This window comes from Zygotorulaspora mrakii, chromosome 4, assembly GCF_013402915.1.
Source record: "Zygotorulaspora mrakii chromosome 4, complete sequence".
Classification (NCBI taxonomy): Eukaryota; Fungi; Ascomycota; class Saccharomycetes; order Saccharomycetales; family Saccharomycetaceae; genus Zygotorulaspora; species Zygotorulaspora mrakii.
In genome coordinates, this window is record NC_050722.1 from 791,099 (window position 1) to 817,772 (window position 26,674).

The following is a 26,674-nucleotide window of genomic DNA, read 5'->3' on the forward strand; positions in this document are numbered from 1 at the left end:
CTATTTGAGAGCAGACCCTTCACAGAACTGAATCTCCGATAATTGATATACATAGCGAAAATGTTTATCGATAGGGAAGAGAAAAAGTCATGGGAGGGTCTCAACTTGTTTCTAAGGCGTGCTATGGGAATTGTGTTTCCTCAATGGAGCCGTTATTGGTGTCGGAAAATCCATAGGACTGTAGTTTGCAATGCCAGCCACACTGTTGGATGAGGCGGCAGCCTTCTGAGATACTCCGGCCTGCTTAAGTTCCTTGTTAAAATCGTTTATATTTTCGGAATGCCTTCTCGGTATAAACTGTTGCGACATTGTCCTAAAGAGGCTACTGTTTCTTGAGCTGGGACGTTCGGAGTATGTGCGACTATTAGCTGCGGGTCTGTTGAAAGGAAACGTGTCTTGGGTGGTTCTTGGTAGTTCCGCAGTACTTTTTCTTTCTCGAGGTTTACGCTCAACTAATCTCGTTATAGCTCTCTCCAACTTTGCACCCGGCCTATCATCAATTGCGCTATAGCTACCTGCTTCATGAACCTCATCACTTCTGTCATCCACAGCTCTAGATGCTGGTGGTACTTCAGTTTGGGATCGTTTTATCGGCAGACTGCGGGGTATTTGAATTTTCTTTGCTTCGACAGAATCAAAACCATCAATAGAAGAACGGGCAGATACTGAATATGGATTTTCAATCGTTTTCTCTCTTGCAAGAGGCTCACCCATTCCTCTAACCGGAAATACACCCTGCGGTGACCTCAATATAGGACGTTTTCTCGAACGTGTGGAGATAAGAGAATGTCCGCTATAATTTGATTTAAGAGTGCTGAACCTTGTTAGCAGGTTAGAAGGTACATCCGAAGCGGTGTACGCGCGAGGAGCACTCTCTTCTGGCAGTGAGGCATATGACCCTTGAAAATTAGCATGATCGATATTCTCATCTTCTTGATTGCTAAACGAATCATCTGTCGCTCTTTTTTCGGAAAGTCCATCCAAGTTGTCTCCTTCGGACTCCTCAGCTTCTTCTGCATCCTCTTCTTCAGCTCTATTTTCATGAGGAGTGATCCTAACAACTCTGGAATCAAAGTTAAGTTCCGGTTGCTCATCTCTAGCCTCATACTCAGGTAAAGAGAGTCTCTTTCTATCGCGTTCAACCACAACTAGATGCAAATAAAATGGTACTACGAGGCTGAACGAAAATCCACCAATAATATTACCGATAACCGCAGGAATGAGTAGCTTCCAAATGTATTTCCCAACCGAGACATCGGCTCCATTAAGCATACCAATAAAAGACAATGTCATATCTGCTACAGTATGCGTGAACCCGCATGCAACAAAAGTAAATATTGGTGCCACTAATACCATAAACTTGACATGAATAGGCTTTGCTAATAGTTGTAAATAGATAGCAAGACACACCAAAAAGTTACCCACAATAGCTTTTAACATAGTCTCAATAAACGAGAAGCTTGCCTTGCCTTCGACGAGTGCTCGAGAACCGGTTTTCCAGAGCGGCTGTGAACTCACACCAGATAGATGACAAAAAACATAAGAGACAAGCAAAGACCCACCAAGATTGGCGAAAAGGCATACTGTCCACGATACGAGTAGATCGAAAACTGATACAGCTCTTCTCAGCACTCCAACGGAGAAGAATAGAATATTGGAATTGAAAAGATCGGCTCCCATTATGACCACGTAGAAAAGACCGATACCAAAAGCAATACCGGACATCATATTTAATATCCCAGGGTTATTTTCCTCTATCCCAGGATTTTCTGAGTGTATCGCGACACATAATATTGATCCCGAACTAAATAGTATCCCACCAAGAATTGCATTCACGACTAAAGTATTAAACTGCAATCTAGCTTTTTTCATGGATGTTGCCACGGCAGCAAGTGCTGCCTCGTGAGGCGTAATGTAGTATGCATCATCGACGACCATAAATGTAATTAAAGTTCCTCCGAATCAGACCTTTTTTCTCTCCTTGTCGACCAATATTACCTAATAGAAGCTGACATAAACCGTTTCCAAAATATGTCTTTTCACAAAGTTTTAAAAAGTCCTCAATATCGGTTCATGCGTCACGTAATGTATCCGACGTGATATAATTTATCACCAATATCTTGTTTATATATTTCAAATGTCTGCTCTTTGCACATTGCGGTTTAATGTTAATAATTCCCATAGAGCTAATTGTTATAGTGCGGGAGAATCCGATTTAGGATATTGCCGCTCTAAGACATCCATAAACCGGTCTCGCAAGGAAGTACGGCGCCATACAAAATGTCAAAAAAGACAAAAAAAATACAAAAAAAATACAGATCATACCAAGATGAGCATGGCTGTAAATGCTAGTTACGATCAACTCAAATGTTAAATAGAAAAGAGTTCTTATTCTTGATGCAAGTTTGTAGAGTTGTCGAAGCTTTGCTAACTTCAGAAATTCCAGGAAATTTCGGCAATTTCAGACGAGATCGTGAGTTATAGCGTAGACTACATCGGCCGCAACGAAGGATTGGTTACTAACAGTTTTGGCCGGTAAGACCTGTAGGCAACCGTAGATCATTTCTTTTAATGTGGAATCGGTGAGCATTAAACCGGCCACGGAAATTCCTTCCAGTAAGACGTTGCACATGGAGAGGAGAGCTTTATATGCTACTGGGGGGAACTTCGTCTTATAAAGTGTCAGTGATTTGTTAGAATTATTTTGAATGCTAGACCAGCGCCCTGGGTGAAGTTCTTTCAGAAGTGCAGATTTCTCTTGCCATCTGCCCCAGAGGTCAAGAAACCGCTTGGTGATAAAATCTTGAGAGCAACGAGTCATTTCCTGAAGACAGTCGCATGAATACTTAACAACTGCGAGGTCGTGGTCTATCGAGCATGCAACCATAACATCCCAGGATTGTGCAATCTGGGGAAGCAAGGAGTCGTATTGTGTTGCGAGCATCGGAACTATTAGTTTAAGAGTTATTAAAATCTGAATTCTTAACTGCCTGGATCTGTGCGTCAATAGTCTATCACCATAGTTGAAGATTTGCAACAAAATCCGGTACGAAGCTAACGGTATAGGACTTATCCACTCAATCTTCTCGTTACCACCAAAACTCTGCTGTGCATTCCCGTTTGCGTCATCTTCTTCCTCTTGGTCCTCATCGTCACTGTCAATTTCTCTGACCTTTGAGTTGAATAATTCCTCAAAATTTTTAGGAGTGTTATCGTCATCAAATAAGGCCGTATTCTCGGGCTCCGCTTTCCCTATGTTTTCCTCATCAAGAAGAGACATCAAATCTTGAAGACTCGTCATTCCCCAAGGTTCATAGCTGCCCCTCATTGTGCTGTCACTAGTAACCTTAAACTGCGCATCATTTTGAGAGTAGTATCTTTTTTTCATCTCCAGCACGATCACCTCAAATAGTTGAAAAAATTGCAGGCACATCTCATCATACCCATGGTAATGATCTATCAGTTTAAAAATTGATTCAAATATATCTTTAAAACTTTCAATAATTTGATATCCTGCAATTTTGCAAATAACGCCTAGAACTGTACTCACACGCTCAGTCAATCCGGAGTTGAGACGCACAGAGACAGATTCAGTCAAATAGTCTATATTATCCAGAACCATCTCTCTCACTGACCCCCCATATATATTTTGTGCAATAGACAGGGCAGATGATTGTGCAGATTGGCGAATGGTTGGAGAACTTGAGGCCAAATTTTCGATCACCGTGTAAATATGATCAATGAGTTCACATTCGAAATCCTTTTTCAATATACCGGAAACAGCTTCAATTGAAAACAGAATAGTACGCAGCGCGGTCTCCGTTTCCCTATTCAATGCCTTCCCTTCAGATGCAAGAACGACTTCTTGCGCCAGACTGTCACAATATTCCAAAATGCTATAACACCCTGTGACATCTCTCTCTTGCACTTCTTTGAAAACAAGCAGTTCTTGGGCACTCGTCTCAGCATCTTCTTTCATTCCTTTTAACAACCAAGTTGACAGCCATAGGCTGGCAGTCTTACGGTACAGTGACACTGTCGCGTCTTCAGTAAGAATTGTCTCAATTAATTCTGACAATCGATTTCTGTCAGCGGAAATACTTCCGAGAACAATTAGAAGATCACCCAGATACTCTTCTATTTCATTTGAAAAGCACGAAAAGATAGGTGAAGGCGTATTTGCAGACTTTACTAAACTTTTATCGAATGCCTCACTCATAAACACATTGCTACTTTGCTCCAATATTTTATGGTGTCCGTTCATAGCGCTACTTTGTTCTATTATTTCGGTAACTTGCATACTCAGGTCAGGTATCATGAGGTCTTCGTACTTAAAAGAACACTGATTTAAAACTTTGATTGCGAATAAAAGCGATTTGAATCCATTCACATCTTCAAATTGTATTATATGATTAATTCGCGAAATTTTCTCTCTTATGATGTCAACAAGACATTTGTGATGCTTCGGCAACTGATATTTCGGATCCATTCGCAGCTCAATCAATGCTGATAGCACCAGGTGCTCGCAATTCGATAATGAAATTGAACATCGCATTAGCAGATGTGATAGAAAATCCGCTAAAGCAGTCATGATATTTCGATTATTCCTCTTGGTCATTTTGTGAACAAAGCTTTTTAATGCAATTTTAATCTGGCCCGATGTGGCTCGTAGCCAACTTGAATCTCTATGGCGCTTAAAATCTGTTGCTTTATCAATTGTAATCATGTTACTTTTAGCAGAGTCTTGATCTTGATTGTGTACTTGTTTGTTTACAATGCCCTGTATATTTGTAGGACGATTATCATGGACCATCAGTGAAAAATCATCGTAAACAAGCGCTAACAGAGTCCCAAAAATCTCCAAAGTTCTTATTACTACTTTATAGTTCACAGTTAAGCCAGGTTTCGACAGTAGCTTGGAGAAAGTAGATACATTTCCTGGCAAAACGAAAGACAGAATTTCGCCATCTTTAAGAATACCTTGATACAGTAAAAATAGTGTTTCCAACGCCGAGAGCTGTACTTGCGGGTCAGGTATGGAGCTTTCGAGTATTTCCAACAAAATGGTAATGCCATGGCCTAGACCTGAAAGATTATACGAGTTAACAGAAGAGAAGAATTCGTGAACATAAACCTGGTTTTTCAGAGATCTAAAATATTCAAGCAGGACTGCAGCACTCGAACTTCTGTAGCTAGTCGATCGTTTATTTAAGGTCATAATTTTAGCATTCGGAGCAATCAAAAAGTTTATCAATGTCAATAACTGCTGAGATAGCTCTTTAGGAAACGTACCTATTTCTCGCCAAGATAATCGAAGCATGTGTGAAAGTATAAGCAGTACTAACTCAGTATGCTGGTCACCGAGCCTTTCTTGCTTCAACAAGCTCGCAATTGGTACAAACAAGTAATCAGCCAAACTTTGGGAGAAGACCTCATTTTGATACAGCGCCAATTTAGTGTCTAGTCTTGAAAGCGCATTCAATAGTGCTGTAGAATTTGGATTGAAAACTTTTTGTGGTTGAAAGGCGATGCGAGAAAGTTCTACACACAGTGGCCTCAATTCTTGGAATATTAATGATTCATCTGTCATCAAAACTTCTGATGATGCTGTTGCTTTATTATCGATTTCTTATTTCTCATTTCGATTTAGTCATCTATTTTTTTACTTTGTTCGACATTAAAGGGCCGCCTTGAGATGATACTTTCCATAGTCTCAGACTGCAATGCTGTCGATGCGGAAAAAAAATCATACCTCCCTTAAGTGTGTCCATGAAGTCAATTAATCAAATCATCGGACATATATGTATAAATAAGGTAGCATCAAGTAAAACTGTGTACTAGCGAAATTCTCTTGTCTGATTGCACTTATGGAAGCAATATACCGCATTCAAGTCGACTTCTTAAACACAAAACAGGTCAATCGTGCATATAATTCATTCATTGCGGAGGAAAGACATACTACTGACACGTCAGTGTCTGAAGCTTTAGAAGAAAGGACTGAGTGTAAGGAAGGTTTCAATCAAGATAATAAGCAAGATTGGAGAATTGGTGAGCTGGTAATAGAGAGACAAGCAGAAATGAAGCAAAATATGGATACACAGGACAAGGATTTGTTAATTTCTAGCTACTTGGGACATGGAACTGTTCGTCTGTTCAGACTTAATGAGGCTCATGACCTGGCCAGTTTTGACAAAGATTTGAAGATCGTTCCAGGAGACGATACGATGGTGTGTATCTTATTTGTACCCACATATTTCACTGTTCATGATCTACTTCATTTCTACATTGGTGATGACATAATTTCAAAACAAATATCAACTTTCCGTATTCTGAGAAATAAAAAAGATGAATTGGGATACAATTACATGGTGCTCATCAAGTTCAGGGATCCTGTACTTGCCAAAAATTTCAAGGAAGAGTTTAATGGCAAAAAATTCAGTAAGGTAGATCCAGAGACTTGTCATGTCGTGTCTATCAAGGAAGTCGTATTCAAGAAATCATTATTTGAGCGTCTGGAAACAGAAAAAATACCGTATCTTCTCACAGACCCTTTCACAACGATTGAGGGTGATATTGCACCATTGAAGGAAGTTGAGCTCCCGACGTGTCCAGTGTGCTTGGAAAGAATGGATTCAGATACAACAGGCTTGATCACAATCCCCTGTCAGCATACTTTCCATTGTTCATGCTTAGACAAATGGAAAAATTCACAATGCCCCGTTTGCAGATACTCGACTTTAAGACTTAGCAGAAATTCAGCAATCAGACAGACTGGGGAAACAAATGGCTGCAGCACATGTCAATGTCACGAAAATCTATGGATCTGTCTGATATGCGGAAATATTGGATGCGGCAGATACAACTCCAAGCATGCGATTCAGCATTATGAAGCCACTTCACATTGCTTTGCGATGGATATGAGAACTCAAAGAGTATGGGATTATGCCGGGGATAATTACGTTCATCGGCTGGTTCAAAATGAAGTGGACGGAAAACTTGTAGAGGTTCAGGCAGATGGTTTAGCGAGACAAGGCAATTCCCACAATGGTATAGAAACTAATAAGGATGGCGAAATGGCATCAAATTTCATGAGGAATAAAGAATATCATTTAGAATATGTTCAAGTTTTGATTTCTCAACTCGAATCACAAAGGGAGTATTATGAAATGAAGCTTGGACAATCTAGAAAAGTGGAGAACCAATTAGAGGAACAAGAAATAGTCCCCGTAAGAAAGCAATTCGAGCAATTAAAAGTGACAATGAAGAATAGTCGCTCGGAATGGGAACAAGAACGAGCAACCCTAAAAAAAGAGGTGGATGAAGATAGCCTCGTTATTCGTGGTTTACAGGAGAACTTGAACCATGCAGCAACTCAGAGAGCCTCCTTGAGCAGCGAAATCAATAATCTGAAAAAGAGCAATTCTGAACTTAAGGAACAGGTTCAAGATTTGATGTTTTACTTGCAGACACAGGAAAAGTTCAAGGATGCGGATGAAAGTGTAAGAGAAGGAACGATTGTCATTCCAGCTGCCCTAGATCCACCGTCGAACTCTGCCAAAAATAGTCGGAAGAAAAAGGTAAAGAAAAAGAAGAAGACGTGAGGAGAGCAGTAGCTCGGTTCGTTACTACAACCATTTCAAATGAGCTCAACGGTCAACCGAGTCAGTGCATCATCGCAAGAAGTGAGGCAAACCTCAAAGTTCTCATACAGCACCTGCTGGATCATAGTCCAATTATTTACTGGTAATCTGATTTCACAAAGCAACCAACCAGTTTCAAACACTTTTGTTAATCCTCATGCTGTTATTGAGTACTTGCCTGTCGGGATTTACCCGACGGGATTTGATTATATCCACCGGCATTTGCGAAAAAAATTTTTTATCATAGTAGCGGTAATGATATGATGAATTTTCGAAGTTATACTGATGAGCATGACTTACTTGAAGTAGTCATTTAAGCACTTATCTTTGTTTATTTAATTATTTTTTAAGGTTTATTAGAAGTGAATGTTTATTTCTCTAATCATTTGTTGGGATATTCAATCAGTTAAGCTGCAATCCATTTAAAGAATCGGTTGAGTTATTCTTTGCTGGAGAACAAGTTTTATTCTTAATAGGTGTAATGGCTACAAATTCTATCAAACTTTTGGCACCCGATGTCCACAGAGGACTAGCAGAGTTGGTGTCGAAAAGATTGGGTGTCCAATTGACAGATACTGTATTGAAGAGAGATCCTACGGGTGAAGTTTCATTCTCTATAGGTGAATCGGTCAGAGATCAGGACATATTTATAATTACACAGATTGGATCCGGTATCGTCAATGACAGGGTTTTGGAACTCCTAATCATGATAAATGCCTCCAAGACAGCATCTGCAAGAAGAGTCACCGCAATAATCCCAAATTTCCCGTATGCTCGCCAAGATCGAAAAGACAAATCTCGTGCTCCAATCACCGCAAAGTTAATGGCAGACATGCTAACTACCGCTGGTTGTGATCATGTTATCACAATGGATTTACACGCCTCACAAATACAAGGGTTTTTCGATGTTCCTGTAGATAACCTGTATGCTGAACCCAGTGTGGTGAGATACATCAAAGAGAACGTCAACTACAAGGAATCTATAATAATCTCTCCCGATGCAGGCGGAGCGAAACGTGCGGCAACCTTGGCCGATCGTTTAGATTTAAATTTTGCTTTGATCCATAAGGAAAGAGCTCGTGCCAATGAGGTCTCCCGTATGGTCCTCGTTGGTGATGTTACGGATAAAATTTGTATCATCGTTGATGATATGGCTGATACCTGCGGTACTTTAGCAAAAGCGGCTGAAATATTACTTGAGAATCAGGCTAAATCCGTTATTGCCATCGTTACACATGGGGTGTTATCAGGAAAAGCTATACAAAATATAAACAATTCAAAGCTTGATAGAGTTGTTTGTACCAATACAGTGCCATTTGAGGAGAAGATGAAAGATTGTCCTAAACTAGATGTCATCGATATTAGCAGCGTTTTGGCAGAAAGTATTCGCAGATTGCATAATGGTGAAAGTATATCTTATCTGTTTAAGCACTATCCTCTATAATAAACGATATCTTCATACACAATAGCAAACCAAAATTGTGATAGGAGCGCTTTCATAAAAAAGGAACTATTGTGTACTAGTATATATCCGCATATACATACATAATATATGTATGTATTCAATTCGGGCTCAACACGAAATAGATCGCTTGAAGTTGACGTCATGCGCTCTTCATAAACCATACTTTGACTTGTTCAACAGTTCTAGGGACTTCAAAAGCTCGCCATTATTGCCCAACAGCATTTTCGTGTCACCCAGATACTCGTAGGCCCCAGGATGAGGAACCCAAATAACGTTGGCGCCAAATGCTAACCCTGATTTGACTCCGGGTATACCATCTTCGAAAACAAGACATTCCTGTGGTTCAATAGCAGTGCCAAATTTTTCGATTAATTCCTTCAATCCAAGCTGCCAAATGTTTGGGAAGGGTTTTCCTCTTCCTTTTGGAATTCTTGGGTCATCACCAGTGACAATTGTATCGAACAATTGAAAATTCTCCTGCAAATGTTTTGTCTTCAACTGGTACTTGATTTTAGCTGATGAAGTGCAGAGCGCAATTGGTATTTTTTCAGAATTCAGGTATTTAATAAGCTCTACAGCACCGGGAAGAAATTTACACTGGCCCCACATTCTAGCCTGGATATCATGATTCAATCTGTTGTATTCCTCATAGCTGATTGGCAGGTCATATGTGTCAATCACTTTTTGTCCGGCTTCCTCACCAGGTAAGCCCTGTAAATGAATTTTAACATCCCATGTCAGTGGTCCTTTGCCATAAGTTGCAAGGATTTCATTCAGCGACAAGGTATAAATGTCTTCGGTATTAAGTAACAATCCATCCATGTCAAATAGACATGCCTTTACTCTATATATTAGTTGTTAGTCACCCATTGAACTATAATGTAGCGAGATTTGAAAGACATACTGTTTCGAATTTGACATTATAAAATGGTTAGGCTCTATCCGCGTATATCTCGTGTTATTAACAATCTACAGTATATTTTGATGTGTCTTTAAGTTACTTTCGAGGAGCTGTATGATACGAGAGCATATCTGACGATCTGAACATCGTACAGATCATTACGGATACGTGACAGCGGGAACGTTTAAATCTACGGCTAAACCTCCAGATCGAAAACAAATAGTATTTGACTAGAGCAAAAGCATGTATGACCCCAGCCTATGCTCTTCATCACTGCTACTAGCTTTTACATATTCTTTCTTGCTATCCATCTCGTGTTATATTGTTCATCCAGGAAAAACATGAAATAACCTTGAAATAATTATTTTTTTTGTTTCCTTTTCATAGTGACGGTAAAAGTATAAAAGGGGAGGAAAGATTGCGGAAAAAAAACTTTTCGCCACCGGTCGCCTTATGCTCAATATAATTAACAAAAACTGGAAAACAAGTTAAAAAGTTTCCTTTGATTTTCAGAAGAACTTAAGAAATCGAAAAGAGCTTTACCTTCCTCCCCTCTTTTTGAATTCGATATTCAGCACTGGAATCAGAATAATAAAACAAAAAAATATAAAAATGTCTGCAAACTTGGATAAATCTTTAGATGAGATTATTGGCTCCGGAAGGAAAGCGGTTAGAGCACGTGTTAACAAGCGTGCCCTAGGCCCTGGTCCAAGAAGAGCTCCTAAACAAGTTCGCCGTCCAATTGTTGGTGACAGTAGAAGGGCTAAGTTCTCTGCTGATGGAACTGCTACTAGAATGGCAAGACTTCTGGATGCTTCCAGAGAAGCCAAGGTTAACGTTGAGGGTCTTCCAAGAGACATTAAGCAGGATGCCGTCAAAGTATGTTATTATATCGCTTGGTAACTTGTGAGCGCAAGTAAATCAAAGACGGAAAGTGAGATGGGAAAGAAAAGCGTGAAAATAAAGGATAGCACCAATAGGTTGGAACAAAGCTTTGATTAGCTATAGCTTTTTAGTACTGTCATGTTGGCTGGGTTATTCTCGAAACATCTGTAAAATATTCATGTCGTTGGTGATCACAACCGGTTTCATTGTCACTCAATGAAACCATACGATGAAGGAAAAACTGGAGAAGCACATGGTTGAGGGTCATATTAGCAATAAGGAGCAATTGAATTTGTTATCTTCACTGGGGAGGGAATGATGCTCGTTCAATCGGCGATTAGTATCTCAAGATCGAGATTCGTTGCCATAAAAAACTTTCGAGACGGAATTTCTAAGTTTTTGTTTTCTTGCTACTCCAGTGTATCGTGCCAATGATCACCAGACATTTTACGTTTTAAGAGTGAGACCATGAAACCTGCATAATAGGAAATATTTCGAAATTTGGCAAAGCACAATTTTCAGATTTCAAAGCTTACAACAGTTTTGTTGTCTATCATTTCAGTAATCGCAAATCTTTTCCTTTATCCTTTCTCGGTAGGAAAGTCACATTAAGCGTAAGAATCAAATGACTAACAAATTTACTTAACATTTTTTTTAAATAGGAGTTCTTCTCTTCTCAAATTGGTGGTGTCCAAAGGGTCTTATTAAGTTACAATGAAAGAGGTCAATCGACTGGTATGGCCAATGTAACATTCAAAAATGGTGAAATGGCAAAAAAGGCTGTAGCTAAATTCAATGGTGCTCCTATCGATGGCGGCAGATCTAAATTGAAGTTGAATTTGATTATTGATCCTAATCAACAACCTGTTAGATCTCTATCCGATAGAATTAGAGCTGTTCCACAGAAGAATAATAGACAGTCTAATATTCCACAAAAAAAGGCACCAAATAAGAAGGCTGCTTTAGTGGAGAAGCAAAAGGTCCCAAGAGCCAAACCTGAAAAAAAGAGTCTTGAAGATTTAGATAAGGAAATGGCAGACTACTTCGAGGAAAAGAAATAGGTTAATTTAGGAAACAATTGAAGATTAGATAGGTTTTTTCTAGAAAAAATTGTTGTTAAAGTTTCTATTTAAGTATTTAATTAATGTATTATTAATCGTGTTTTTATTGAGGGCTGATGTAATGAACGAATCTCAAGAAGGGACGGAACGTTTTCACTCATCCACCCTATATGGAAGCCCGCAGTACTAACAATATGCCTTATACATAATAATATAAGCAGCCGTGTTTTGACTTGCTAACTCATGCACGGGAACCTCACGCTTTACGTGAAGAACTTGCCTGACACGGGACGTCAGCATTCGAGCTATTTTTCACTTCTTCTGTCGATGAAACCCAGTCTGTCTCCTCTTTTCCTACTTAGTACACTCATCCCAGAGCCTTCAAATTGACTCTTTCTGGTACTTTGGTCTTCCGGGTTGTCCTTTGGCAACGGAAAACCTGGCTTCACATCAGCCAAATTATCGTAATATTCTTTCGATTGCTCACTATCATTCTTGCCGCGAGCTAGTGCTGGTGGTGTATATCTAGCCTCTTTTTTGGATCTTATTATGCCTTTGACAACAGTCACTGATATTACTGCAAGGATACTTGCATAGAGAATATTTTTACTAAAACATGATAGGAAACAGTGTTAGTGAATGGCTTCGATTTGATCATATCACTTAGTAAGTAGATTCTATTTCACATACCCTACGTGCTTGGCAGACATGGCTTTCAGCGATTCTTTCCTTTACGTATTACGTCTTCGCTTTGTCCAGCAGATCTTTGTAACTCCAATCGGTGATATACAATTGAGACTCCAATTCAAGAGTACCCTGTGCGAGTGAAAAAAAAAGGGAACACACCAATACTCATATCGAAATACAATATCTTGCTGATGCCTGATGATTGTAAAGGAGGTTTGATGCAAATCCTTTTTGAACGCATGTCGTAAGTCCAGACTCCGTTCTGTATTGGCTGTTGTTTAGTAAAAGGGGTGTCCTCGAGTAAGAGCTAAAAGCAAAGTTATATCAAGTGTCGAAGTTTTCAAAAGCCTACTCTGAAGTTTACATAATCCAAAACCCCAATCTTTTTTATCTATAACTTGAATCTTGTAAAAGGAGATTTCCTTGAAGAACGCATCTATTTTATTTTACGTTTATTCCTGGAAAGAAAGGCCACATTGAGAAATAAAGGCATGTCGACTGAAGATAGAGCTAGCCAGCAAAATGTTGGTGAAATTGTACATGCCCTTTCAGGAGCTGGGGCTGGAGTACTGTCACTATCAGTAACATACCCTCTGCTAACTATTTCAACAAAACTGCAGTCTGAAGACAAAAATAAAGACGCTCAAATTGAACAAAAGAAATCTGCAAAGGAGATCATCAAAAGCATTTACGCAAAAGACGGTCTACTTGGGTACTATGCTGGTCTCGAAAGTGCCGTTTACGGTATTGCCGTAACAAACTTTGTCTACTACTATTTTTATGAGTTAGCCGCAAACTCGATCAAGAGAGTTCGTGCAAATAATCAACTAAATACCCTCCAATCTATGGCTACTGGTGCAGTTGCAGGTTCGATCACTGCTATCGTTTCTAATCCGATCTGGATAGCCAACACAAGAATGACGGTCACGAAATCCCAGGAGAGTACTTTATCAACTATTATAAAAATAATCCAAAAGGATGGACCAATGACCCTTTTCAATGGATTGAAACCGGCATTGATCCTTGTTTTGAATCCTGTAATCCAATACACAGTTTTTGAACAGCTCAAGAATATAATCTTGGCATTACAGAAAAAGAAAAACCAGAAAGAAGTATTATCACCCCTTTGGGCATTCGTCCTTGGAGCTCTGGGCAAACTCATAGCTACCGGTGCAACCTATCCATATCTTACTTTAAAAACTAGACTTCATCTAGCTGGGCATGATAATGTCAACAAGAAATCGGCAGAAGCTGGTCAGAGAAGTGAAGAAAAAGTAACTATGATCTCGGAAGCGCTTAAAATCATAAAAAAAGATGGTGTATCAGGCTTTTACAGTGGCATTAGTTACAAATTGGTCCAAAGTATATTGAACGCCGCATTCCTATTCTTTTTTAAGGAAGGGCTGGTGATGTGGTCCGTGCGTTTGATATCTGAAATGCGTAGTGTAATATCTATGAAGAACAAAATGCTGAAAATACAAGCTGTGAAAAAATAATTGCAGAGGGCCAGAGTTTTTGTCTATCTATCTATATGTCTACAGCTTCTAATTGACATTTTCCTTTATGTCCGCTTTCACTAAAAACTCATTTTTGACAGTGATTCATAGGTGTAAAAGACGGCTGCGTTAGCTGGTACTGCTCTCGCTAAAGTTATACCTAGCCCACGATAAAATCCACTGATACCTGATTTTGCAAAGATTTTTTTGGCACAGTCAATTAATCCTATTTGCTCTGTTTGCATCATTGATTTTAAGGTATCGACGGGAAAAATACTTGCATTATATGTCAGACCTGCGGATGCACCACTGGCAAGCAGCTCCCAAGTGTAAACATCACTACCGTCCTTGTGGGTACTTTTCAGGTACTCCTTCAACAGTTCGTAAGTGGCAAACCATGCGCAGCCACCAAATGATTCTCTCAAGAAGGTGCCTGACTGACCTTGCCATAAACCCAAAAGTCCTCTTTCCTTAAGAACAGCTTTTATTGTAGGTATGATTTGTGTAGGCCTTGTTTCGCCCTTTGCAGCATTTTGCAAATTTGAGACCTGCAACTTACATTTGATCAATTCCACAGGTGTTAATACTAAACTTGCGCATGATCCCGCAAAGGCACCAGAAGTGATAATTTGTTGTAACTGCGAGAATTCTGTGTGCTTCTCCAGAAGTGCTGCACATTGATTATAAGAAAAAAATAAAACAGCATTTTCTAATGATGCTCCAAACACTGGTGATCCAATACCCTGAAAGAATCCTCTCATTATACCCTCGTTCTTATAAGTATATTGTATGCAAGACCACGTGGTTGGAAAAAGTTTCGAGTCTTGCGTTTGCAATCTCACCTTGATGGTATCGAAAGGGTATTCAATTGTCTTACCAATGGCTCCTGCGATAGATCCATTGATTATATCTCGTAATGCTTTACTTTGGAGCCCTCTGTCCCTTTGTTCTGCAATGATAATGCTATCCTCCATCGCGAAGTGTTCTAATCTGATGAATCTGCTGCTTTAACCCACTAAATTTCAATGCAGAAGATTCAGAGTACTACTGCCCACGCCGTTGAAATGCTTTAATAACTGTACGTAAATATACACGAATTCATCGTTTTTCAATACATCTTGTCATAATGAAATTTTTTTTCTTCCGATGTCAGCTTCAAAAGATTGGCGCGATGACAGAGTGCATTAAGTGAAAAAAGGAAAATCCCAGATGATAGGATACTTTCAGATTTGAGCTTGGACATTGCTAGTTAGGATTATAGTCCGTCAACAAATCGTCATTCCGAGGATAAATTGGTACTAAAACTATCACGTGATATAATATCTCTGTTCTGAGAATTTCGCTGTGCGCGCGAAACTCTCAGACTTATTCGTAAGCAATGACACAAGCGGAAAAGATGGTATTTTTTTTTTTTTTCATTTCCTCACTGAAAAATTTTCGATGTTCTTGCCAATATGGAGTGCGTTGAGTTGATGCTTTCTGAGAAGTTTCAGTTAGTTAAATTCAATGATAAATTTTTCAATAGAGATCATTTATCATTAAGACTACTTTTAAATATACTAAGGAATAGTCTGCGCTTTTAAATATCGCTTAAATTGATTATTTCATTAAACCATAAGTCTCAGATTTAGTTAAAAACAAAATGAAATACTTAGCTGCTTATTTGTTGTTGACCCAAGGTGGCAAGGAATCCCCATCTGCTGCTGACATCAAATCTGTCATTGAATCTATTGGTGTTGAAGCTGACGATGCCAGAATCAACGAATTGCTATCCTCTCTACAAGGTAAGGGTTCTTTGGATGAAATCATTGCTGAAGGTCAACAAAAATTCGCTTCTGTTCCAGCTGGTGGTGCTGCTTCCGCTGGTGCTGCCGCTGGTGGTGCTGCCGCTGGTGGTGATGCTGCTGCTGAAGAAGAAGCTGCTGAGGAAGAGAAGGAAGAATCCGATGACGACATGGGATTCGGTTTATTCGATTAAGAGTAGTCATCGAATTTACTTCTCATGATTCTCTAACTGCTTGTATTCCATTGTTATATAAAAGCATATGTGTATTTTTGTATATGTATGTTCGATTTAGCAAAAAAAGTTGAATAAATTGTTAGATTGAAACCCTTTTCATCATTTCTTTGAGGTTAGCTTGCGTAAGTGGAGATGTATCGGAACGTTTGATAGCGTCCTCGAGTAAAAAAGTAAACTCTTCCAGATTTAGCCTTATCTCTCCATCATATCGGGCAAAAAAATCAGTTATGTTTTCAGTTGGGTCGAGTTTTTCTTCAATTGATTCCAAAAGATGTCGTATTTTGTTTAATTTGTTTTCTGTTTCTTCAATCTTTGTATTACCAAATGCAATGGCATGGCATTTGTTTACTAATTCTTTCCTTAAATTGCTGTATTCATTTAATATTCTTACGTCTCTTTCTTGGTTGTCAGCAATTGAATTAGAAGATGCTATTCCAATTCGAGGTAGATTTCCAATATCCTGCATTAGTTTCTCTAGTGACAATCCCGGATCATTGCTATCGTCATCGTCACCTCTCAATTCAGTACCAATTGAGTACCGCGGTATATCACCTATAAGATCCGAAATGAGGTTTAGTTGTTCACGTCTCCAATCTGACTCGAAATCTACAACTTGTTTGCAAATTGCATCCTGCTTGCTCAACTTATACAGTTCATGTCTCTTTAAGTCAACTTGTGCCCGCAAAGCTTGCAAGCAGGCGTTGGGAATTTGCTCCTGTAGATCATCAATAGGCTCAACTGAGTGTAAACCGGCACTATGAGACACGAAGTCTGCTATTTCTTTGTACATTGGAATGTCTCTTGGCCTTTTCGTGGAATGTTGTGCTATTATTCCCAGTCAGCAGGGGAACATTTGAGAGTAGGTGCTGCCCCATTTGGTCATGCCTCAACTTTATAAAGAGACATTTCTTTTTTTACTTCGTGAAATCTACTAATCCGCGATAGTTTAATGGTAAGAATGGGCGCTTGTCGCGTGCCAGATCGGGGTTCAATTCCCCGTCGCGGAGATTTTTTTAGATTCCTGCTGGACACAATCTGTCCATGTGTCAGCCTGCTACGACGCAACACAAGTACCGGCACTAATACCTATCTCTATCTCTATTTCTAGCTCTATGTGTGCAGAGTCTCGTACTTGTCATCATTATTACAACTTGCTTAGCTATATATATCTCCATTATCATTATTTTTTGTTAACTATATATATGCGACTACACCAGACCTGCATCAGGCATCGGGTATGCAACTAATGGAACATAGGAGTTACTAGGACTAGCGATAGCACAATACAACGAATACCAACCGCAGCAACTACTCAATATACCAAAATAACCACCTGCCATAAGAACATTCACGTTGGAGATGAAAGTGCCGATGCATAACATTAAAAATGTCAAATCTAGGAAGAACAGCAGCAAAAACAATCCCCAGGTGCTCTTCATCGAACAGATCATAACAAGAAAAGTAAACACCGTCCACCCAGCAAGGAAAAATCCTTGTATGCTACTCAACATTTCCGGGTCATCGGCATACGCTCTGGCAACCCCGAATTGCTCTATATTGATACAGCCCCAGCAGATCCAGAAGCCGCCAAACGAACTGAAAACAGTCATCGCATAGGTGTCCCCCGTGCAGAAACACAGCAACCCAGCAAACAACTCAATGGCCCCACCGAAAAACATAAAGGCAGAAATCAGAAGGTTGTTATTTGTAACTCCGCGCACCCTCGCATTGCACAACGACAGCGTCAGGCAACAGAACGAGAAAGAGGCTAACCCCAGCGGAATCGGATTGGCGAGCTTCTTCGACTTTGGTCGCCTCCTATAGGTTTCCTCGTCCAAATCACTGGCGAAAATATTCACAAATTCGCTTCTTCTGAAAGTCTGGTCGCCGATTGTCACGTACTCGCCTTCCGCGCTGATGCTTCTCACAACGCGCTCCTGTGGTCTTGTTCCCTCCGCGCCACGAGAAACGTTGTCTCCGTGGAGAGCCCTGATGCCGTCCTTTTCACTCCCCTGCGATATCGATTCTGATGAGCCCGACGTCATACTCTAGAGTATATTGGTAGTATATCGATAGTATACCGATAGTATATGGATAAGATATGGAGTTCAATTTAGTATTCTTGCTCCTTAGACCTTTGATCTTGTCACGACGACGCGACACACCACCACGCAATACACGTATTCTTTTTATACATTTACGTTTTCTGCAGAGTCACATACACTCACCACCCTCTTCCTTGGCCACCACCGCTGTCCCTTGAGGAGTGGCCTCGTTTAACATCTTCCGTTGAACTCGACACAATGCCTCCACCATCATTTCATCCATTTTATTGGAAACTCGCACCATCTTGTTATTTCACTCGCCAATTGGAGATGCATCATCATTTGAGAATAAAATTTCTTTCTCGTCTCGCATCAGCTCATCTTGTGATGCCCTGTTTGCTGCATTGCTGCTGCACCGCGGAAGCGAAAAATCGGAGAAAAAATATGTGAAAAGAAAAAAACAGAAGGCGTTGCCGTTGGACCGAGAGGGCCGAAACAAGGCAGCATCGAACGGTGTGCATCGTGTTGCAGCGTAGTGTCGTATCGGTTGGATAGTTGAGACTGGAGAACAGCAAGTGATGGGCAAAAGGTCTTTGAAGAGGGTCAAGGTGGTATATAGTAAGAGGTGAGACTGCGCACCATGAGGAATGGTGGAGGGTTGGGGGATGAGGAATGGAGGAATGGAGGAATGGAGGGTGGAAGGAATGGAGAAGAGAAGAAAGGAGAGGAGAGTGTTGACGGTTTTCTATAAAAATTTGTTGGATTTCAGTCTATCAAAGATATGATTTCAGAGAGGTCGTCCACTGCGACGTCTATCAAGGAGGAATGCTCCCCGTGATCTAGCATTGGGCTGTTGGCGGGGTTTCTTAGTAGCACAGTGACACAGCCTGCCTGACGACCGCTCTTCATGTCGTCATAGGAGTCACCCACCATCATTATCTGGTCTGGAGCCAGCGAGAGTAAACCGGCAATGTGAAGCAATGGTTCCGGACTGGGCTTGGGGGGCTTGAACTCTCTTGTGATTATGTGATCAAAGTGTCTGTACTCGATTGGGATGTAACTTGTAATGAGATGCGTGACAGGAGGTAGCAGGTTTCTTGTCAGGACGTTTTTGCTCAAATTTTTCAGTGAGAGATATTTCATGAGCGGAACTAGACCTGGCTGCGGTATCATCTCGCGCATTGCCTTCGCTTCGACTGCTTCGATTCGCTGCAATGCTTGTTCGCGCTCGAGTGACGAGGGGGCCTTCTCGATGAAGGTCAGGATGTCCATCGATTTGTCTGTGAGTCCCACAGACTCTCGCATTGCTGGGAACATCCATGGTTGGGGCAGGCACAGGGTTCCGTCCATGTCGAACACCACGGCGCGGATACCCTTGAACGATGTGGGCAGTATCTTGGTCATTTGAAATTGGTGCGTAAAACTGGTATCTTGAGCCCGTGTTGCTGACACTCGGTTCTTGACGCTGGGCTGCAAATCAAGCGGTGTGGAGCGAAGAGGAGTTTTATATCTTGCAGATTCCTTTTTAATAGTAGGTATTTTTTACTTTTTTACAATGACGAAAAACCAAAAAAAATTCGGCAGTAGGGGTTTTCTGTCAGTACTTGAATGATTTTTTTTTTTGATGTAACGGTGCAGAACTGTTGTCACTTGAGCAGCTGATTGAGTTCAAACTGTGTCGTGATCATGACTTCAGTTGTAGCTTACGATCCTAATGAAGATGATGACGATATGATAGATAACAATCCGTTTGCGAGGTCGATACTCGAGAACCAGCCGTCAATAGGGGAGACGCCGCCACAGGAAGAAAACGAGAGTGAAGAACGGAGAGAAAACAGTCACAATGAAGCTGAACAGGAACAACAGGTCCTAAGAGATGCCAGCTTGGATCCCAATGACGACAATCAACAGGAGGAAGAGGAGAGCTTCAGAATCCTCCCTGAGCGTAGACCCTCCAAATACACATTGCTGGTGAAGATTAAGGGAATGGAACGAATCGGATCGACCAGCAACAAGAAGGAAAACCCAACACTGATCATGGATGTACAAACCAATTTGCCAACATTTAGAAAGCAGAATCATAAGAATATACGCAAGACGCCTGACGAATTTCAGCAGCTTTTCAAATATCTCAATGGAGCTATTCAAGAATCTTTTATTCCGTCAGTTCCACGATCTTTCACCAATTACGGTATAAACAGTAATGAAGATTACGAAAAAACGATTAAAAACTTTCAGGAATGGTTTAATAGAATTTGTGAGGACCCGTTGATTTTAAGAAACGAGGAAGTTGCATTTTTCATTGAAAGTGATTTTAACACCTACTCGCCAATAAATAAATCAAAATTGCCCGCAACTGGGTTGAAAAGGAAAACTCTGAAACAGCTAGCACCTCCATACGATGAAACGGTTGAATTGGCAGAATTTAGGCCGTTGGTTAAATCTATTTACTGGCGTTGCCAGGATATTGATTCAAAATTGTCAAAAGTAAGTAGAAGCAAAAAAATACTGTCACAAGAAGAAAACTCCTTCGGTCAAGGCTTTGTCAATATGGATGACCAGGGTCAAAGTCATTTGTATAAAAAATTTGGCAAAATTCTAATTGCTGTTGGTGACATAGATAGTGTTATTGCAACACTGGATATCGCCACGTTACACGATGCTCTCGAATGGATCGTGAAGGATTCATATGTTGTCAAAGAGGCGTTGACCAACCGGCATTTGATCATGAGAGAGCTAATGCAAGCACAACAAATTTTGAGAACTAGACAAGACCAAGCAAGAAAACTGAGAGCCAAGAGGGACATCAATCCTTTGAAAGTTGATGAAGCACTTCGTCATCTGAAAACTTCAACAATGGATGAACAGCTTTTGACCAATAAGTTGAAAAGAGTCACAATGAACATGCTTATAGAACGTCAAACATGGTTAGAATGGTACGAAAACAAAATGTCCAATTCCATCAAAGAATATGCACTGCGCAAGATAGAATATGAGCGCAAAAAATTAACCTTACTGGAAAGAATAAGATCTGATGTAAGAAGAGCTGATACAAATGGTGGTCTTTCGCGACTGGGGCGTGAAGGACGTGTTTCCGGTAATGATGCCATGACCACAGATATAATATCCCAAAGCGTTGATGGCGACGACTGGACTGGCGAAGCTCGTCGTCGCTCAACAAGCCAAATGGATAAACTGGCACATACGGAGTTCGATAAGGCGCTAACTATCGAGGCAGGTGCTGCCACTTTTTCAGAAACACAAAGCTCTTCGCCTTTTGATACAAATGAAACTGCAAGAGCTTCTGAATCTACGTCACTTGATGCTCGCAGTGCCGCTACAATGCTTGGCTTACCAACTTTCTAATGCCTTTTACGTATCTGAAATATAACTGTACCGTATTTAATCACCATCCTAGTATTACCATCATGTTTAACGATTAGCGAAACTTTCAGCACGGGCGCAGTCTCGTAATTTCTCAGTACGCGGGAAAAAGAAAGTTCGAAGTTTTAATATGAAAAAAAAAAAAATGAAGGGCATATTGCAAATTTTGAATGAGCAGATATGATGGGAAGGAATGGTTAAGGAAAAAATTTTTTTACTGAATTAGTATAACTAGTTTGGAATTTTTTTTACTACACTTACTTATAAGTTGTATATATATTATTTATTTGGGTTTTATTAGTATTAGTTTCAATTCTTGAAACCCTTGTGCGAAAAGCTAATCATAGACTCATTGAATAATTTAAACAGAGATGGTTGCTTTCACTGTTGACCAAATGCGTTCCCTGATGGACAAGGTTACCAATGTGCGTAACATGTCTGTTATTGCCCATGTCGATCATGGTAAATCTACCTTGACCGATTCCTTGGTCCAAAAGGCTGGTATCATTTCTGCTGCAAAGGCTGGTGAAGCCCGTTTCATGGATACCAGAAAGGACGAACAAGAAAGAGGTATTACTATCAAGTCTACCGCTATCTCTTTGTTTGCTGAAATCAATGATGAGGATGTCAAGGACATTAAGCAAAAGAGCGACGGTAACTCTTTCTTGATTAACTTGATCGATTCTCCAGGTCACGTTGATTTCTCTTCAGAAGTTACTGCCGCTTTGCGTGTTACCGATGGTGCTTTAGTTGTCGTCGACACTGTTGAAGGTGTCTGTGTGCAAACTGAAACCGTCTTGAGACAAGCTTTGGGTGAAAGAATCAAGCCTGTTGTTGTTATTAACAAAGTTGACAGAGCTTTGTTGGAATTGCAAGTTACCAAGGAAGATTTGTACCAATCTTTCTCCAGAACTGTTGAATCCGTTAACGTCATTATCTCTACTTATGCTGATGAAGTTTTAGGTGATGTTCAAGTTTACCCATCTCAAGGTACCGTTGCTTTCGGTTCTGGTTTACATGGTTGGGCTTTCACCATCCGTCAATTCGCCAACAGATACGGTAAGAAATTCGGTGTTGACAAATCAAAGATGATGGAAAGATTATGGGGTGACTCTTACTTCAACCCAAAGACCAAGAAATGGACTAACAAAGAAACTGATGCCTCTGGTAAGCCGTTGGAAAGAGCTTTCAATATGTTCGTCTTGGATCCAATCTTCAGATTATTCGCTGCTATCATGAACTTCAAGAAGGATGAAATTCCAGTTCTTTTGGAGAAATTGGAAATCAATTTGAAGGGTGACGAAAAAGAATTGGAAGGTAAAGCTTTGTTGAAGGTTGTTATGAAGAAATTTTTACCAGCTGCCGATGCTTTATTGGAAATGATCGTTATGCATTTGCCATCTCCAGTTACTGCTCAAAACTACAGAGCTGAACAACTATACGAAGGTCCTTCTGATGATCCATTCTGTTTGGCTATCAAGAAGTGTGATCCAAACGCTGATTTAATGTTGTACGTCTCTAAGATGGTTCCAACATCGGATAAGGGTAGATTCTACGCTTTCGGTAGAGTTTTCGCCGGTACCGTTAAATCTGGTCAAAAGGTCAGAATTCAAGGTCCAAACTATGTCCCAGGTAAGAAGGATGATTTGTTCTTGAAGGCTATTCAAAGAGTTGTTCTTATGATGGGTTCCAGAACTGAACCAATCGATGACTGTCCAGCTGGTAACATTGTTGGTCTAGTCGGTGTCGATCAATTCTTATTGAAGACTGGTACTTTAACCACCAACGAAGCTGCACACAACATGAAGGTCATGAAATTCTCTGTCTCCCCAGTTGTCCAAGTCGCTGTCGAAGTTAAAAATGCCAACGATCTACCAAAATTGGTTGAAGGTCTAAAGAGATTATCCAAATCTGATCCATGTGTTTTGACCTACATGTCCGAATCTGGTGAACATATTGTTGCTGGTACCGGTGAATTGCATTTGGAAATCTGTCTGCAAGATTTGGAAAATGATCATGCCGGTATTCCATTGAAGATTTCTCCACCTGTTGTTGCCTACAGAGAAACAGTCGAAGGTGAATCTTCTCAAGTCGCTTTATCTAAATCTCCAAACAAGCATAACAGAATTTACTTAAAGGCCGAACCAATTGATGAAGAAGTTTCTTTGGCAATTGAAAATGGTAAGATCAACCCAAGAGATGATTTCAAAGCAAGAGCTAGAATCATGGCTGATGAATTCAACTGGGATGTCACCGATGCCAGAAAGATTTGGTGTTTCGGCCCAGATGGTAATGGTCCAAATTTGGTTGTCGACCAAACCAAAGCCGTCCAATACTTGCACGAAATTAAAGATTCTGTTGTTGCTGCTTTCCAATGGGCTACAAAAGAGGGTCCAATTTTCGGTGAACAAATGAGATCTGTCAGAGTTAACATCTTAGATGTTACTTTACACGCCGATGCCATTCACAGAGGTGGTGGTCAAATCATTCCTACCATGAGAAGAGCTACTTACGCAGGTTTCTTGTTAGCTGAACCAAAGATTCAAGAACCAGTTTTCTTGGTCGAAATTCAATGTCCAGAACAAGCTGTCGGTGGTATTTACTCCGTCTTGAACAAGAAGAGAGGTCAAGTTGTCTCTGAAGAACAAAGACCAGGTACTCCATTATTCACTGTCAAGGCTTACTTGCCAGTCAACGAGTCTTTCGGTTTCACCGGTGAATTGAGACAAGCTACAGGTGGTCAAGCTTTCCCACAAATGGTGTTCGATCACTGGGCTACTCTAGGTAGTGATCCATTGGACCCAACCACTAAGGCTGGTGAAATTGTTCTTGCTGCTCGTAAGAGACACGGTATGAAGGAGGAAGTTCCAGGCTGGCAAGAATACTACGACAAATTATAAGCAATGTATTTTAGGTTTGTTCTTCCTTTCTTAAGCGTTTATTAACAGCGTTAAATATAATATATATTGCCAATTTGTTTGTAGTTTTTTAACATAGTATCAATTTATCATATCAAATATTTCACAGTAGTCATTTTCGTTTTTATTTTTTTTTCTGCAAACGCGTGGCGGCTATGATTTTTATCTTGCCATTATGATAATTGTAAATGCTAAAACCAGATTAAATTGAACTATGAATGGAGGGGTTGCTGAATGTCATTACCTTCGAATTTGAAGAACTTATATGCGGAATGGCTACAGGAGTTGATAGTTGAATTAAACCCCCGTCAGGAGCAGCTAAACTTGACCTATGAAAAGGCCAGAAGGCACCTCTTGGAAACTGAAGGGATCATCTTCTATCCCAAGGATCTTAAGAAGATAAAAGGGATAGGCGAAACTATCATGAAAAGGCTTGAGAAAAAGCTTATGCAGCATTGTCAAGAGATTGGAGCCGAGTTTCCACAACCAAGGCCTGCTGTGGAGTCAAGCAGTTTAGGTAAAAGAACAACTACAATCCTACGATCTAAGAGTTTTAATGGAGGCTTTGATGAACCAGAGGAGCAGCAGTTACCCAAAAAAAAAAAGGTAAGCTACATCCCAAGGAAAAGATCCGGTGGTTACGGTATTCTTCTTGCTCTTTTGGAACATCGTGCAATACTGAAGGGTATTAGCCGAGACGATGTGATCAAAACAGCTCAGAAATATTGTGACAGCAGTATGGATCCAAATTTTATGACAAAAGAGTTACGCGGTGCATGGTCGGCAATTCATTCATTAAAAAAACATGATCTAGTTCTAGAAGGTGGCAGGCCAAGAAAGTACTCTCTAACTGAAGCGGGCGTAACGATGGCGACTACGCTTAAATCAGCTGCCGACATAACTTTTCCATTTGAGAATCAAACATCTGCGGGTCATCAATGTGAAAGTGAAACTAGTTGTGCTGACATAACCGCTGACTTCTGTGCTTTGTTTGAGTCAGATAGCAATAAACGACGGGAAGCACTACTTGACAATGAAAGCACATCATTGATGGACATGACATTTCATAATTCTATTGTAGCAGAATCAAAAGAAGAGGATATTCCACGAAATGATGATACAATGACCACATCTTCACCAAAGCTGACTTCAAATCGGCATAAAACTGTCAACCGGGACCACATTTTGAAAAGAAAATTTAACGGAGTGAGTTATGAACTGTGGTTGCAAGGTAGTTATGAAGTTTACCCCATTATTGACCATCGTGAAATAAAATCCCATGGAAACCGTGATTTCTTTTCAATTGCATTGGAGACGAAAGGAATAAAATGTGGCATGCGGCAACTCGCATTAGGAGATATTCTTTGGGTTGCTAAACATAAAAAAAGTGGGAGTGAGTGCATTATCAATACAATTATTGAGAGAAAAAGATTGGATGATCTTGCTTTTAGTATCCGTGATAATCGATTTATGGAACAGAAAAGTCGGTTGGATAAGTCAGGTTGCAGGAATAAATACTACCTAATTGAAGAAACAATGTCTAAGGCGCTGGAAGGCATGAACGAAGCATTAAAAACGGCACTCTGGTTGATACTTGTCTACTATAGATTCTCAATGATAAGGACATCGAACTCTGATGAAACTGTTGATAGATTACATGCCCTTCATACTGTTATCGTTAAAGAATATTCCAAAAAAAAACTGATAGTTATATACCCCACCAGTTTGAGGAATCAAGATGATTACCTTAAGGTTCTTGAACAGTTCCGAGACGAGTTTGAAAAATTTCCAGATATTGAGTGCTGCCATAGTTTCCAGTGCTTTCAAGAAATTTTGGGTAAAGGGGAACTGAGCACCATACGAGAGCTAACTATCCAAATATTAATGTACGTGAAAGGCGTTTCTATAGAAAAAGCAGTTGCTATACAGACGTTATTCCCCACGCTGAATCATCTCCTGGTGGCTTATCGCAATTGCCGTACTGATGAAGAAGCTAAATTGCTAATGTTTCACAAATTAGGAGAAGCCCCTGGTGCAAAAAAAATAACCAAGAGTCTATCAGAAAAGTTGGCCGGGGTATTTGGATCATTTACGTCATAAATAATACACGTTCTAACATTCTTATGCAGAATCCTCACAATAGAAATCAGATGCATCCATCACATGTTTGAA

General features: G+C 40.2%; 16 protein-coding genes and 1 non-coding gene across 17 annotated transcripts; 9 read left to right on the forward strand and 8 right to left on the reverse strand.

The window, feature by feature from the left end:
- Window positions 1-111: 111 nt before the first annotated feature.
- HG535_0D04040 (uncharacterized protein) lies at window positions 112-1,938 on the reverse strand (the record flags this gene model as incomplete). The annotated part of the gene is made up of 1 exon (XM_037288529.1): window positions 112-1,938. One exon carries the CDS (start codon window positions 1,936-1,938, stop codon window positions 112-114), a length of 1,827 nt encoding a protein of 608 aa, XP_037144424.1.
- Window positions 1,939-2,461: 523 nt separating this feature from the next.
- On the reverse strand, window positions 2,462-5,590 carry TTI1 (Tti1p; the record flags this gene model as incomplete). The annotated part of the gene is made up of 1 exon (XM_037288530.1): window positions 2,462-5,590. The coding sequence occupies one exon, from the start codon at window positions 5,588-5,590 to the stop codon at window positions 2,462-2,464; it is 3,129 nt and encodes a 1,042-aa protein (XP_037144425.1).
- Window positions 5,591-5,867: 277 nt separating this feature from the next.
- Window positions 5,868-7,601, forward strand: ETP1 (Etp1p; the record flags this gene model as incomplete). Its single annotated transcript, XM_037288531.1, has 1 exon — window positions 5,868-7,601. One exon carries the CDS (start codon window positions 5,868-5,870, stop codon window positions 7,599-7,601), a length of 1,734 nt encoding a protein of 577 aa, XP_037144426.1.
- A 520-nt stretch (window positions 7,602-8,121) lies between these two features.
- On the forward strand, window positions 8,122-9,084 carry PRS3 (ribose phosphate diphosphokinase subunit PRS3; the record flags this gene model as incomplete). The annotated part of the gene is made up of 1 exon (XM_037288532.1): window positions 8,122-9,084. The coding sequence occupies one exon, from the start codon at window positions 8,122-8,124 to the stop codon at window positions 9,082-9,084; it is 963 nt and encodes a 320-aa protein (XP_037144427.1).
- Window positions 9,085-9,255: 171 nt separating this feature from the next.
- HG535_0D04080 (haloacid dehalogenase superfamily protein) lies at window positions 9,256-9,927 on the reverse strand (the record flags this gene model as incomplete). Its single annotated transcript, XM_037288533.1, has 1 exon — window positions 9,256-9,927. One exon carries the CDS (start codon window positions 9,925-9,927, stop codon window positions 9,256-9,258), a length of 672 nt encoding a protein of 223 aa, XP_037144428.1.
- A 691-nt stretch (window positions 9,928-10,618) lies between these two features.
- YRA1 (RNA-binding protein YRA1) lies at window positions 10,619-11,952 on the forward strand (the record flags this gene model as incomplete). The annotated part of the gene is made up of 2 exons (XM_037288534.1): window positions 10,619-10,885; window positions 11,554-11,952. The coding sequence occupies 2 exons, from the start codon at window positions 10,619-10,621 to the stop codon at window positions 11,950-11,952; spliced, it is 666 nt and encodes a 221-aa protein (XP_037144429.1).
- A 305-nt stretch (window positions 11,953-12,257) lies between these two features.
- Window positions 12,258-12,662, reverse strand: COI1 (Coi1p; the record flags this gene model as incomplete). Its single annotated transcript, XM_037288535.1, has 2 exons — window positions 12,258-12,561; window positions 12,643-12,662. The coding sequence occupies 2 exons, from the start codon at window positions 12,660-12,662 to the stop codon at window positions 12,258-12,260; spliced, it is 324 nt and encodes a 107-aa protein (XP_037144430.1).
- Window positions 12,663-13,130: 468 nt separating this feature from the next.
- HG535_0D04110 (uncharacterized protein) lies at window positions 13,131-14,135 on the forward strand (the record flags this gene model as incomplete). The annotated part of the gene is made up of 1 exon (XM_037288536.1): window positions 13,131-14,135. One exon carries the CDS (start codon window positions 13,131-13,133, stop codon window positions 14,133-14,135), a length of 1,005 nt encoding a protein of 334 aa, XP_037144431.1.
- An 80-nt stretch (window positions 14,136-14,215) lies between these two features.
- On the reverse strand, window positions 14,216-15,109 carry ORT1 (Ort1p; the record flags this gene model as incomplete). Its single annotated transcript, XM_037288537.1, has 1 exon — window positions 14,216-15,109. The coding sequence occupies one exon, from the start codon at window positions 15,107-15,109 to the stop codon at window positions 14,216-14,218; it is 894 nt and encodes a 297-aa protein (XP_037144432.1).
- A 668-nt stretch (window positions 15,110-15,777) lies between these two features.
- RPP2B (ribosomal protein P2) lies at window positions 15,778-16,113 on the forward strand (the record flags this gene model as incomplete). The annotated part of the gene is made up of 1 exon (XM_037288538.1): window positions 15,778-16,113. One exon carries the CDS (start codon window positions 15,778-15,780, stop codon window positions 16,111-16,113), a length of 336 nt encoding a protein of 111 aa, XP_037144433.1.
- Window positions 16,114-16,234: 121 nt separating this feature from the next.
- Window positions 16,235-16,945, reverse strand: NKP1 (Nkp1p; the record flags this gene model as incomplete). The annotated part of the gene is made up of 1 exon (XM_037288539.1): window positions 16,235-16,945. The coding sequence occupies one exon, from the start codon at window positions 16,943-16,945 to the stop codon at window positions 16,235-16,237; it is 711 nt and encodes a 236-aa protein (XP_037144434.1).
- Window positions 16,946-17,090: 145 nt separating this feature from the next.
- On the forward strand, window positions 17,091-17,162 carry HG535_0Dtrna4D. Its single transcript has one exon. It is a non-coding gene; the product is annotated as a tRNA-Asp (tRNA).
- Window positions 17,163-17,363: 201 nt separating this feature from the next.
- ATO3 (putative ammonium permease ATO3) lies at window positions 17,364-18,200 on the reverse strand (the record flags this gene model as incomplete). Its single annotated transcript, XM_037288540.1, has 1 exon — window positions 17,364-18,200. The coding sequence occupies one exon, from the start codon at window positions 18,198-18,200 to the stop codon at window positions 17,364-17,366; it is 837 nt and encodes a 278-aa protein (XP_037144435.1).
- A 765-nt stretch (window positions 18,201-18,965) lies between these two features.
- HG535_0D04160 (putative haloacid dehalogenase-like hydrolase) lies at window positions 18,966-19,604 on the reverse strand (the record flags this gene model as incomplete). The annotated part of the gene is made up of 1 exon (XM_037288541.1): window positions 18,966-19,604. The coding sequence occupies one exon, from the start codon at window positions 19,602-19,604 to the stop codon at window positions 18,966-18,968; it is 639 nt and encodes a 212-aa protein (XP_037144436.1).
- A 282-nt stretch (window positions 19,605-19,886) lies between these two features.
- VPS17 (retromer subunit VPS17) lies at window positions 19,887-21,566 on the forward strand (the record flags this gene model as incomplete). Its single annotated transcript, XM_037288542.1, has 1 exon — window positions 19,887-21,566. One exon carries the CDS (start codon window positions 19,887-19,889, stop codon window positions 21,564-21,566), a length of 1,680 nt encoding a protein of 559 aa, XP_037144437.1.
- Window positions 21,567-21,955: 389 nt separating this feature from the next.
- On the forward strand, window positions 21,956-24,484 carry EFT1 (elongation factor 2; the record flags this gene model as incomplete). The annotated part of the gene is made up of 1 exon (XM_037288543.1): window positions 21,956-24,484. The coding sequence occupies one exon, from the start codon at window positions 21,956-21,958 to the stop codon at window positions 24,482-24,484; it is 2,529 nt and encodes an 842-aa protein (XP_037144438.1).
- A 252-nt stretch (window positions 24,485-24,736) lies between these two features.
- On the forward strand, window positions 24,737-26,602 carry MUS81 (Mus81p; the record flags this gene model as incomplete). The annotated part of the gene is made up of 1 exon (XM_037288544.1): window positions 24,737-26,602. The coding sequence occupies one exon, from the start codon at window positions 24,737-24,739 to the stop codon at window positions 26,600-26,602; it is 1,866 nt and encodes a 621-aa protein (XP_037144439.1).
- Between the last annotated feature and the right edge of the window lie 72 nt (window positions 26,603-26,674).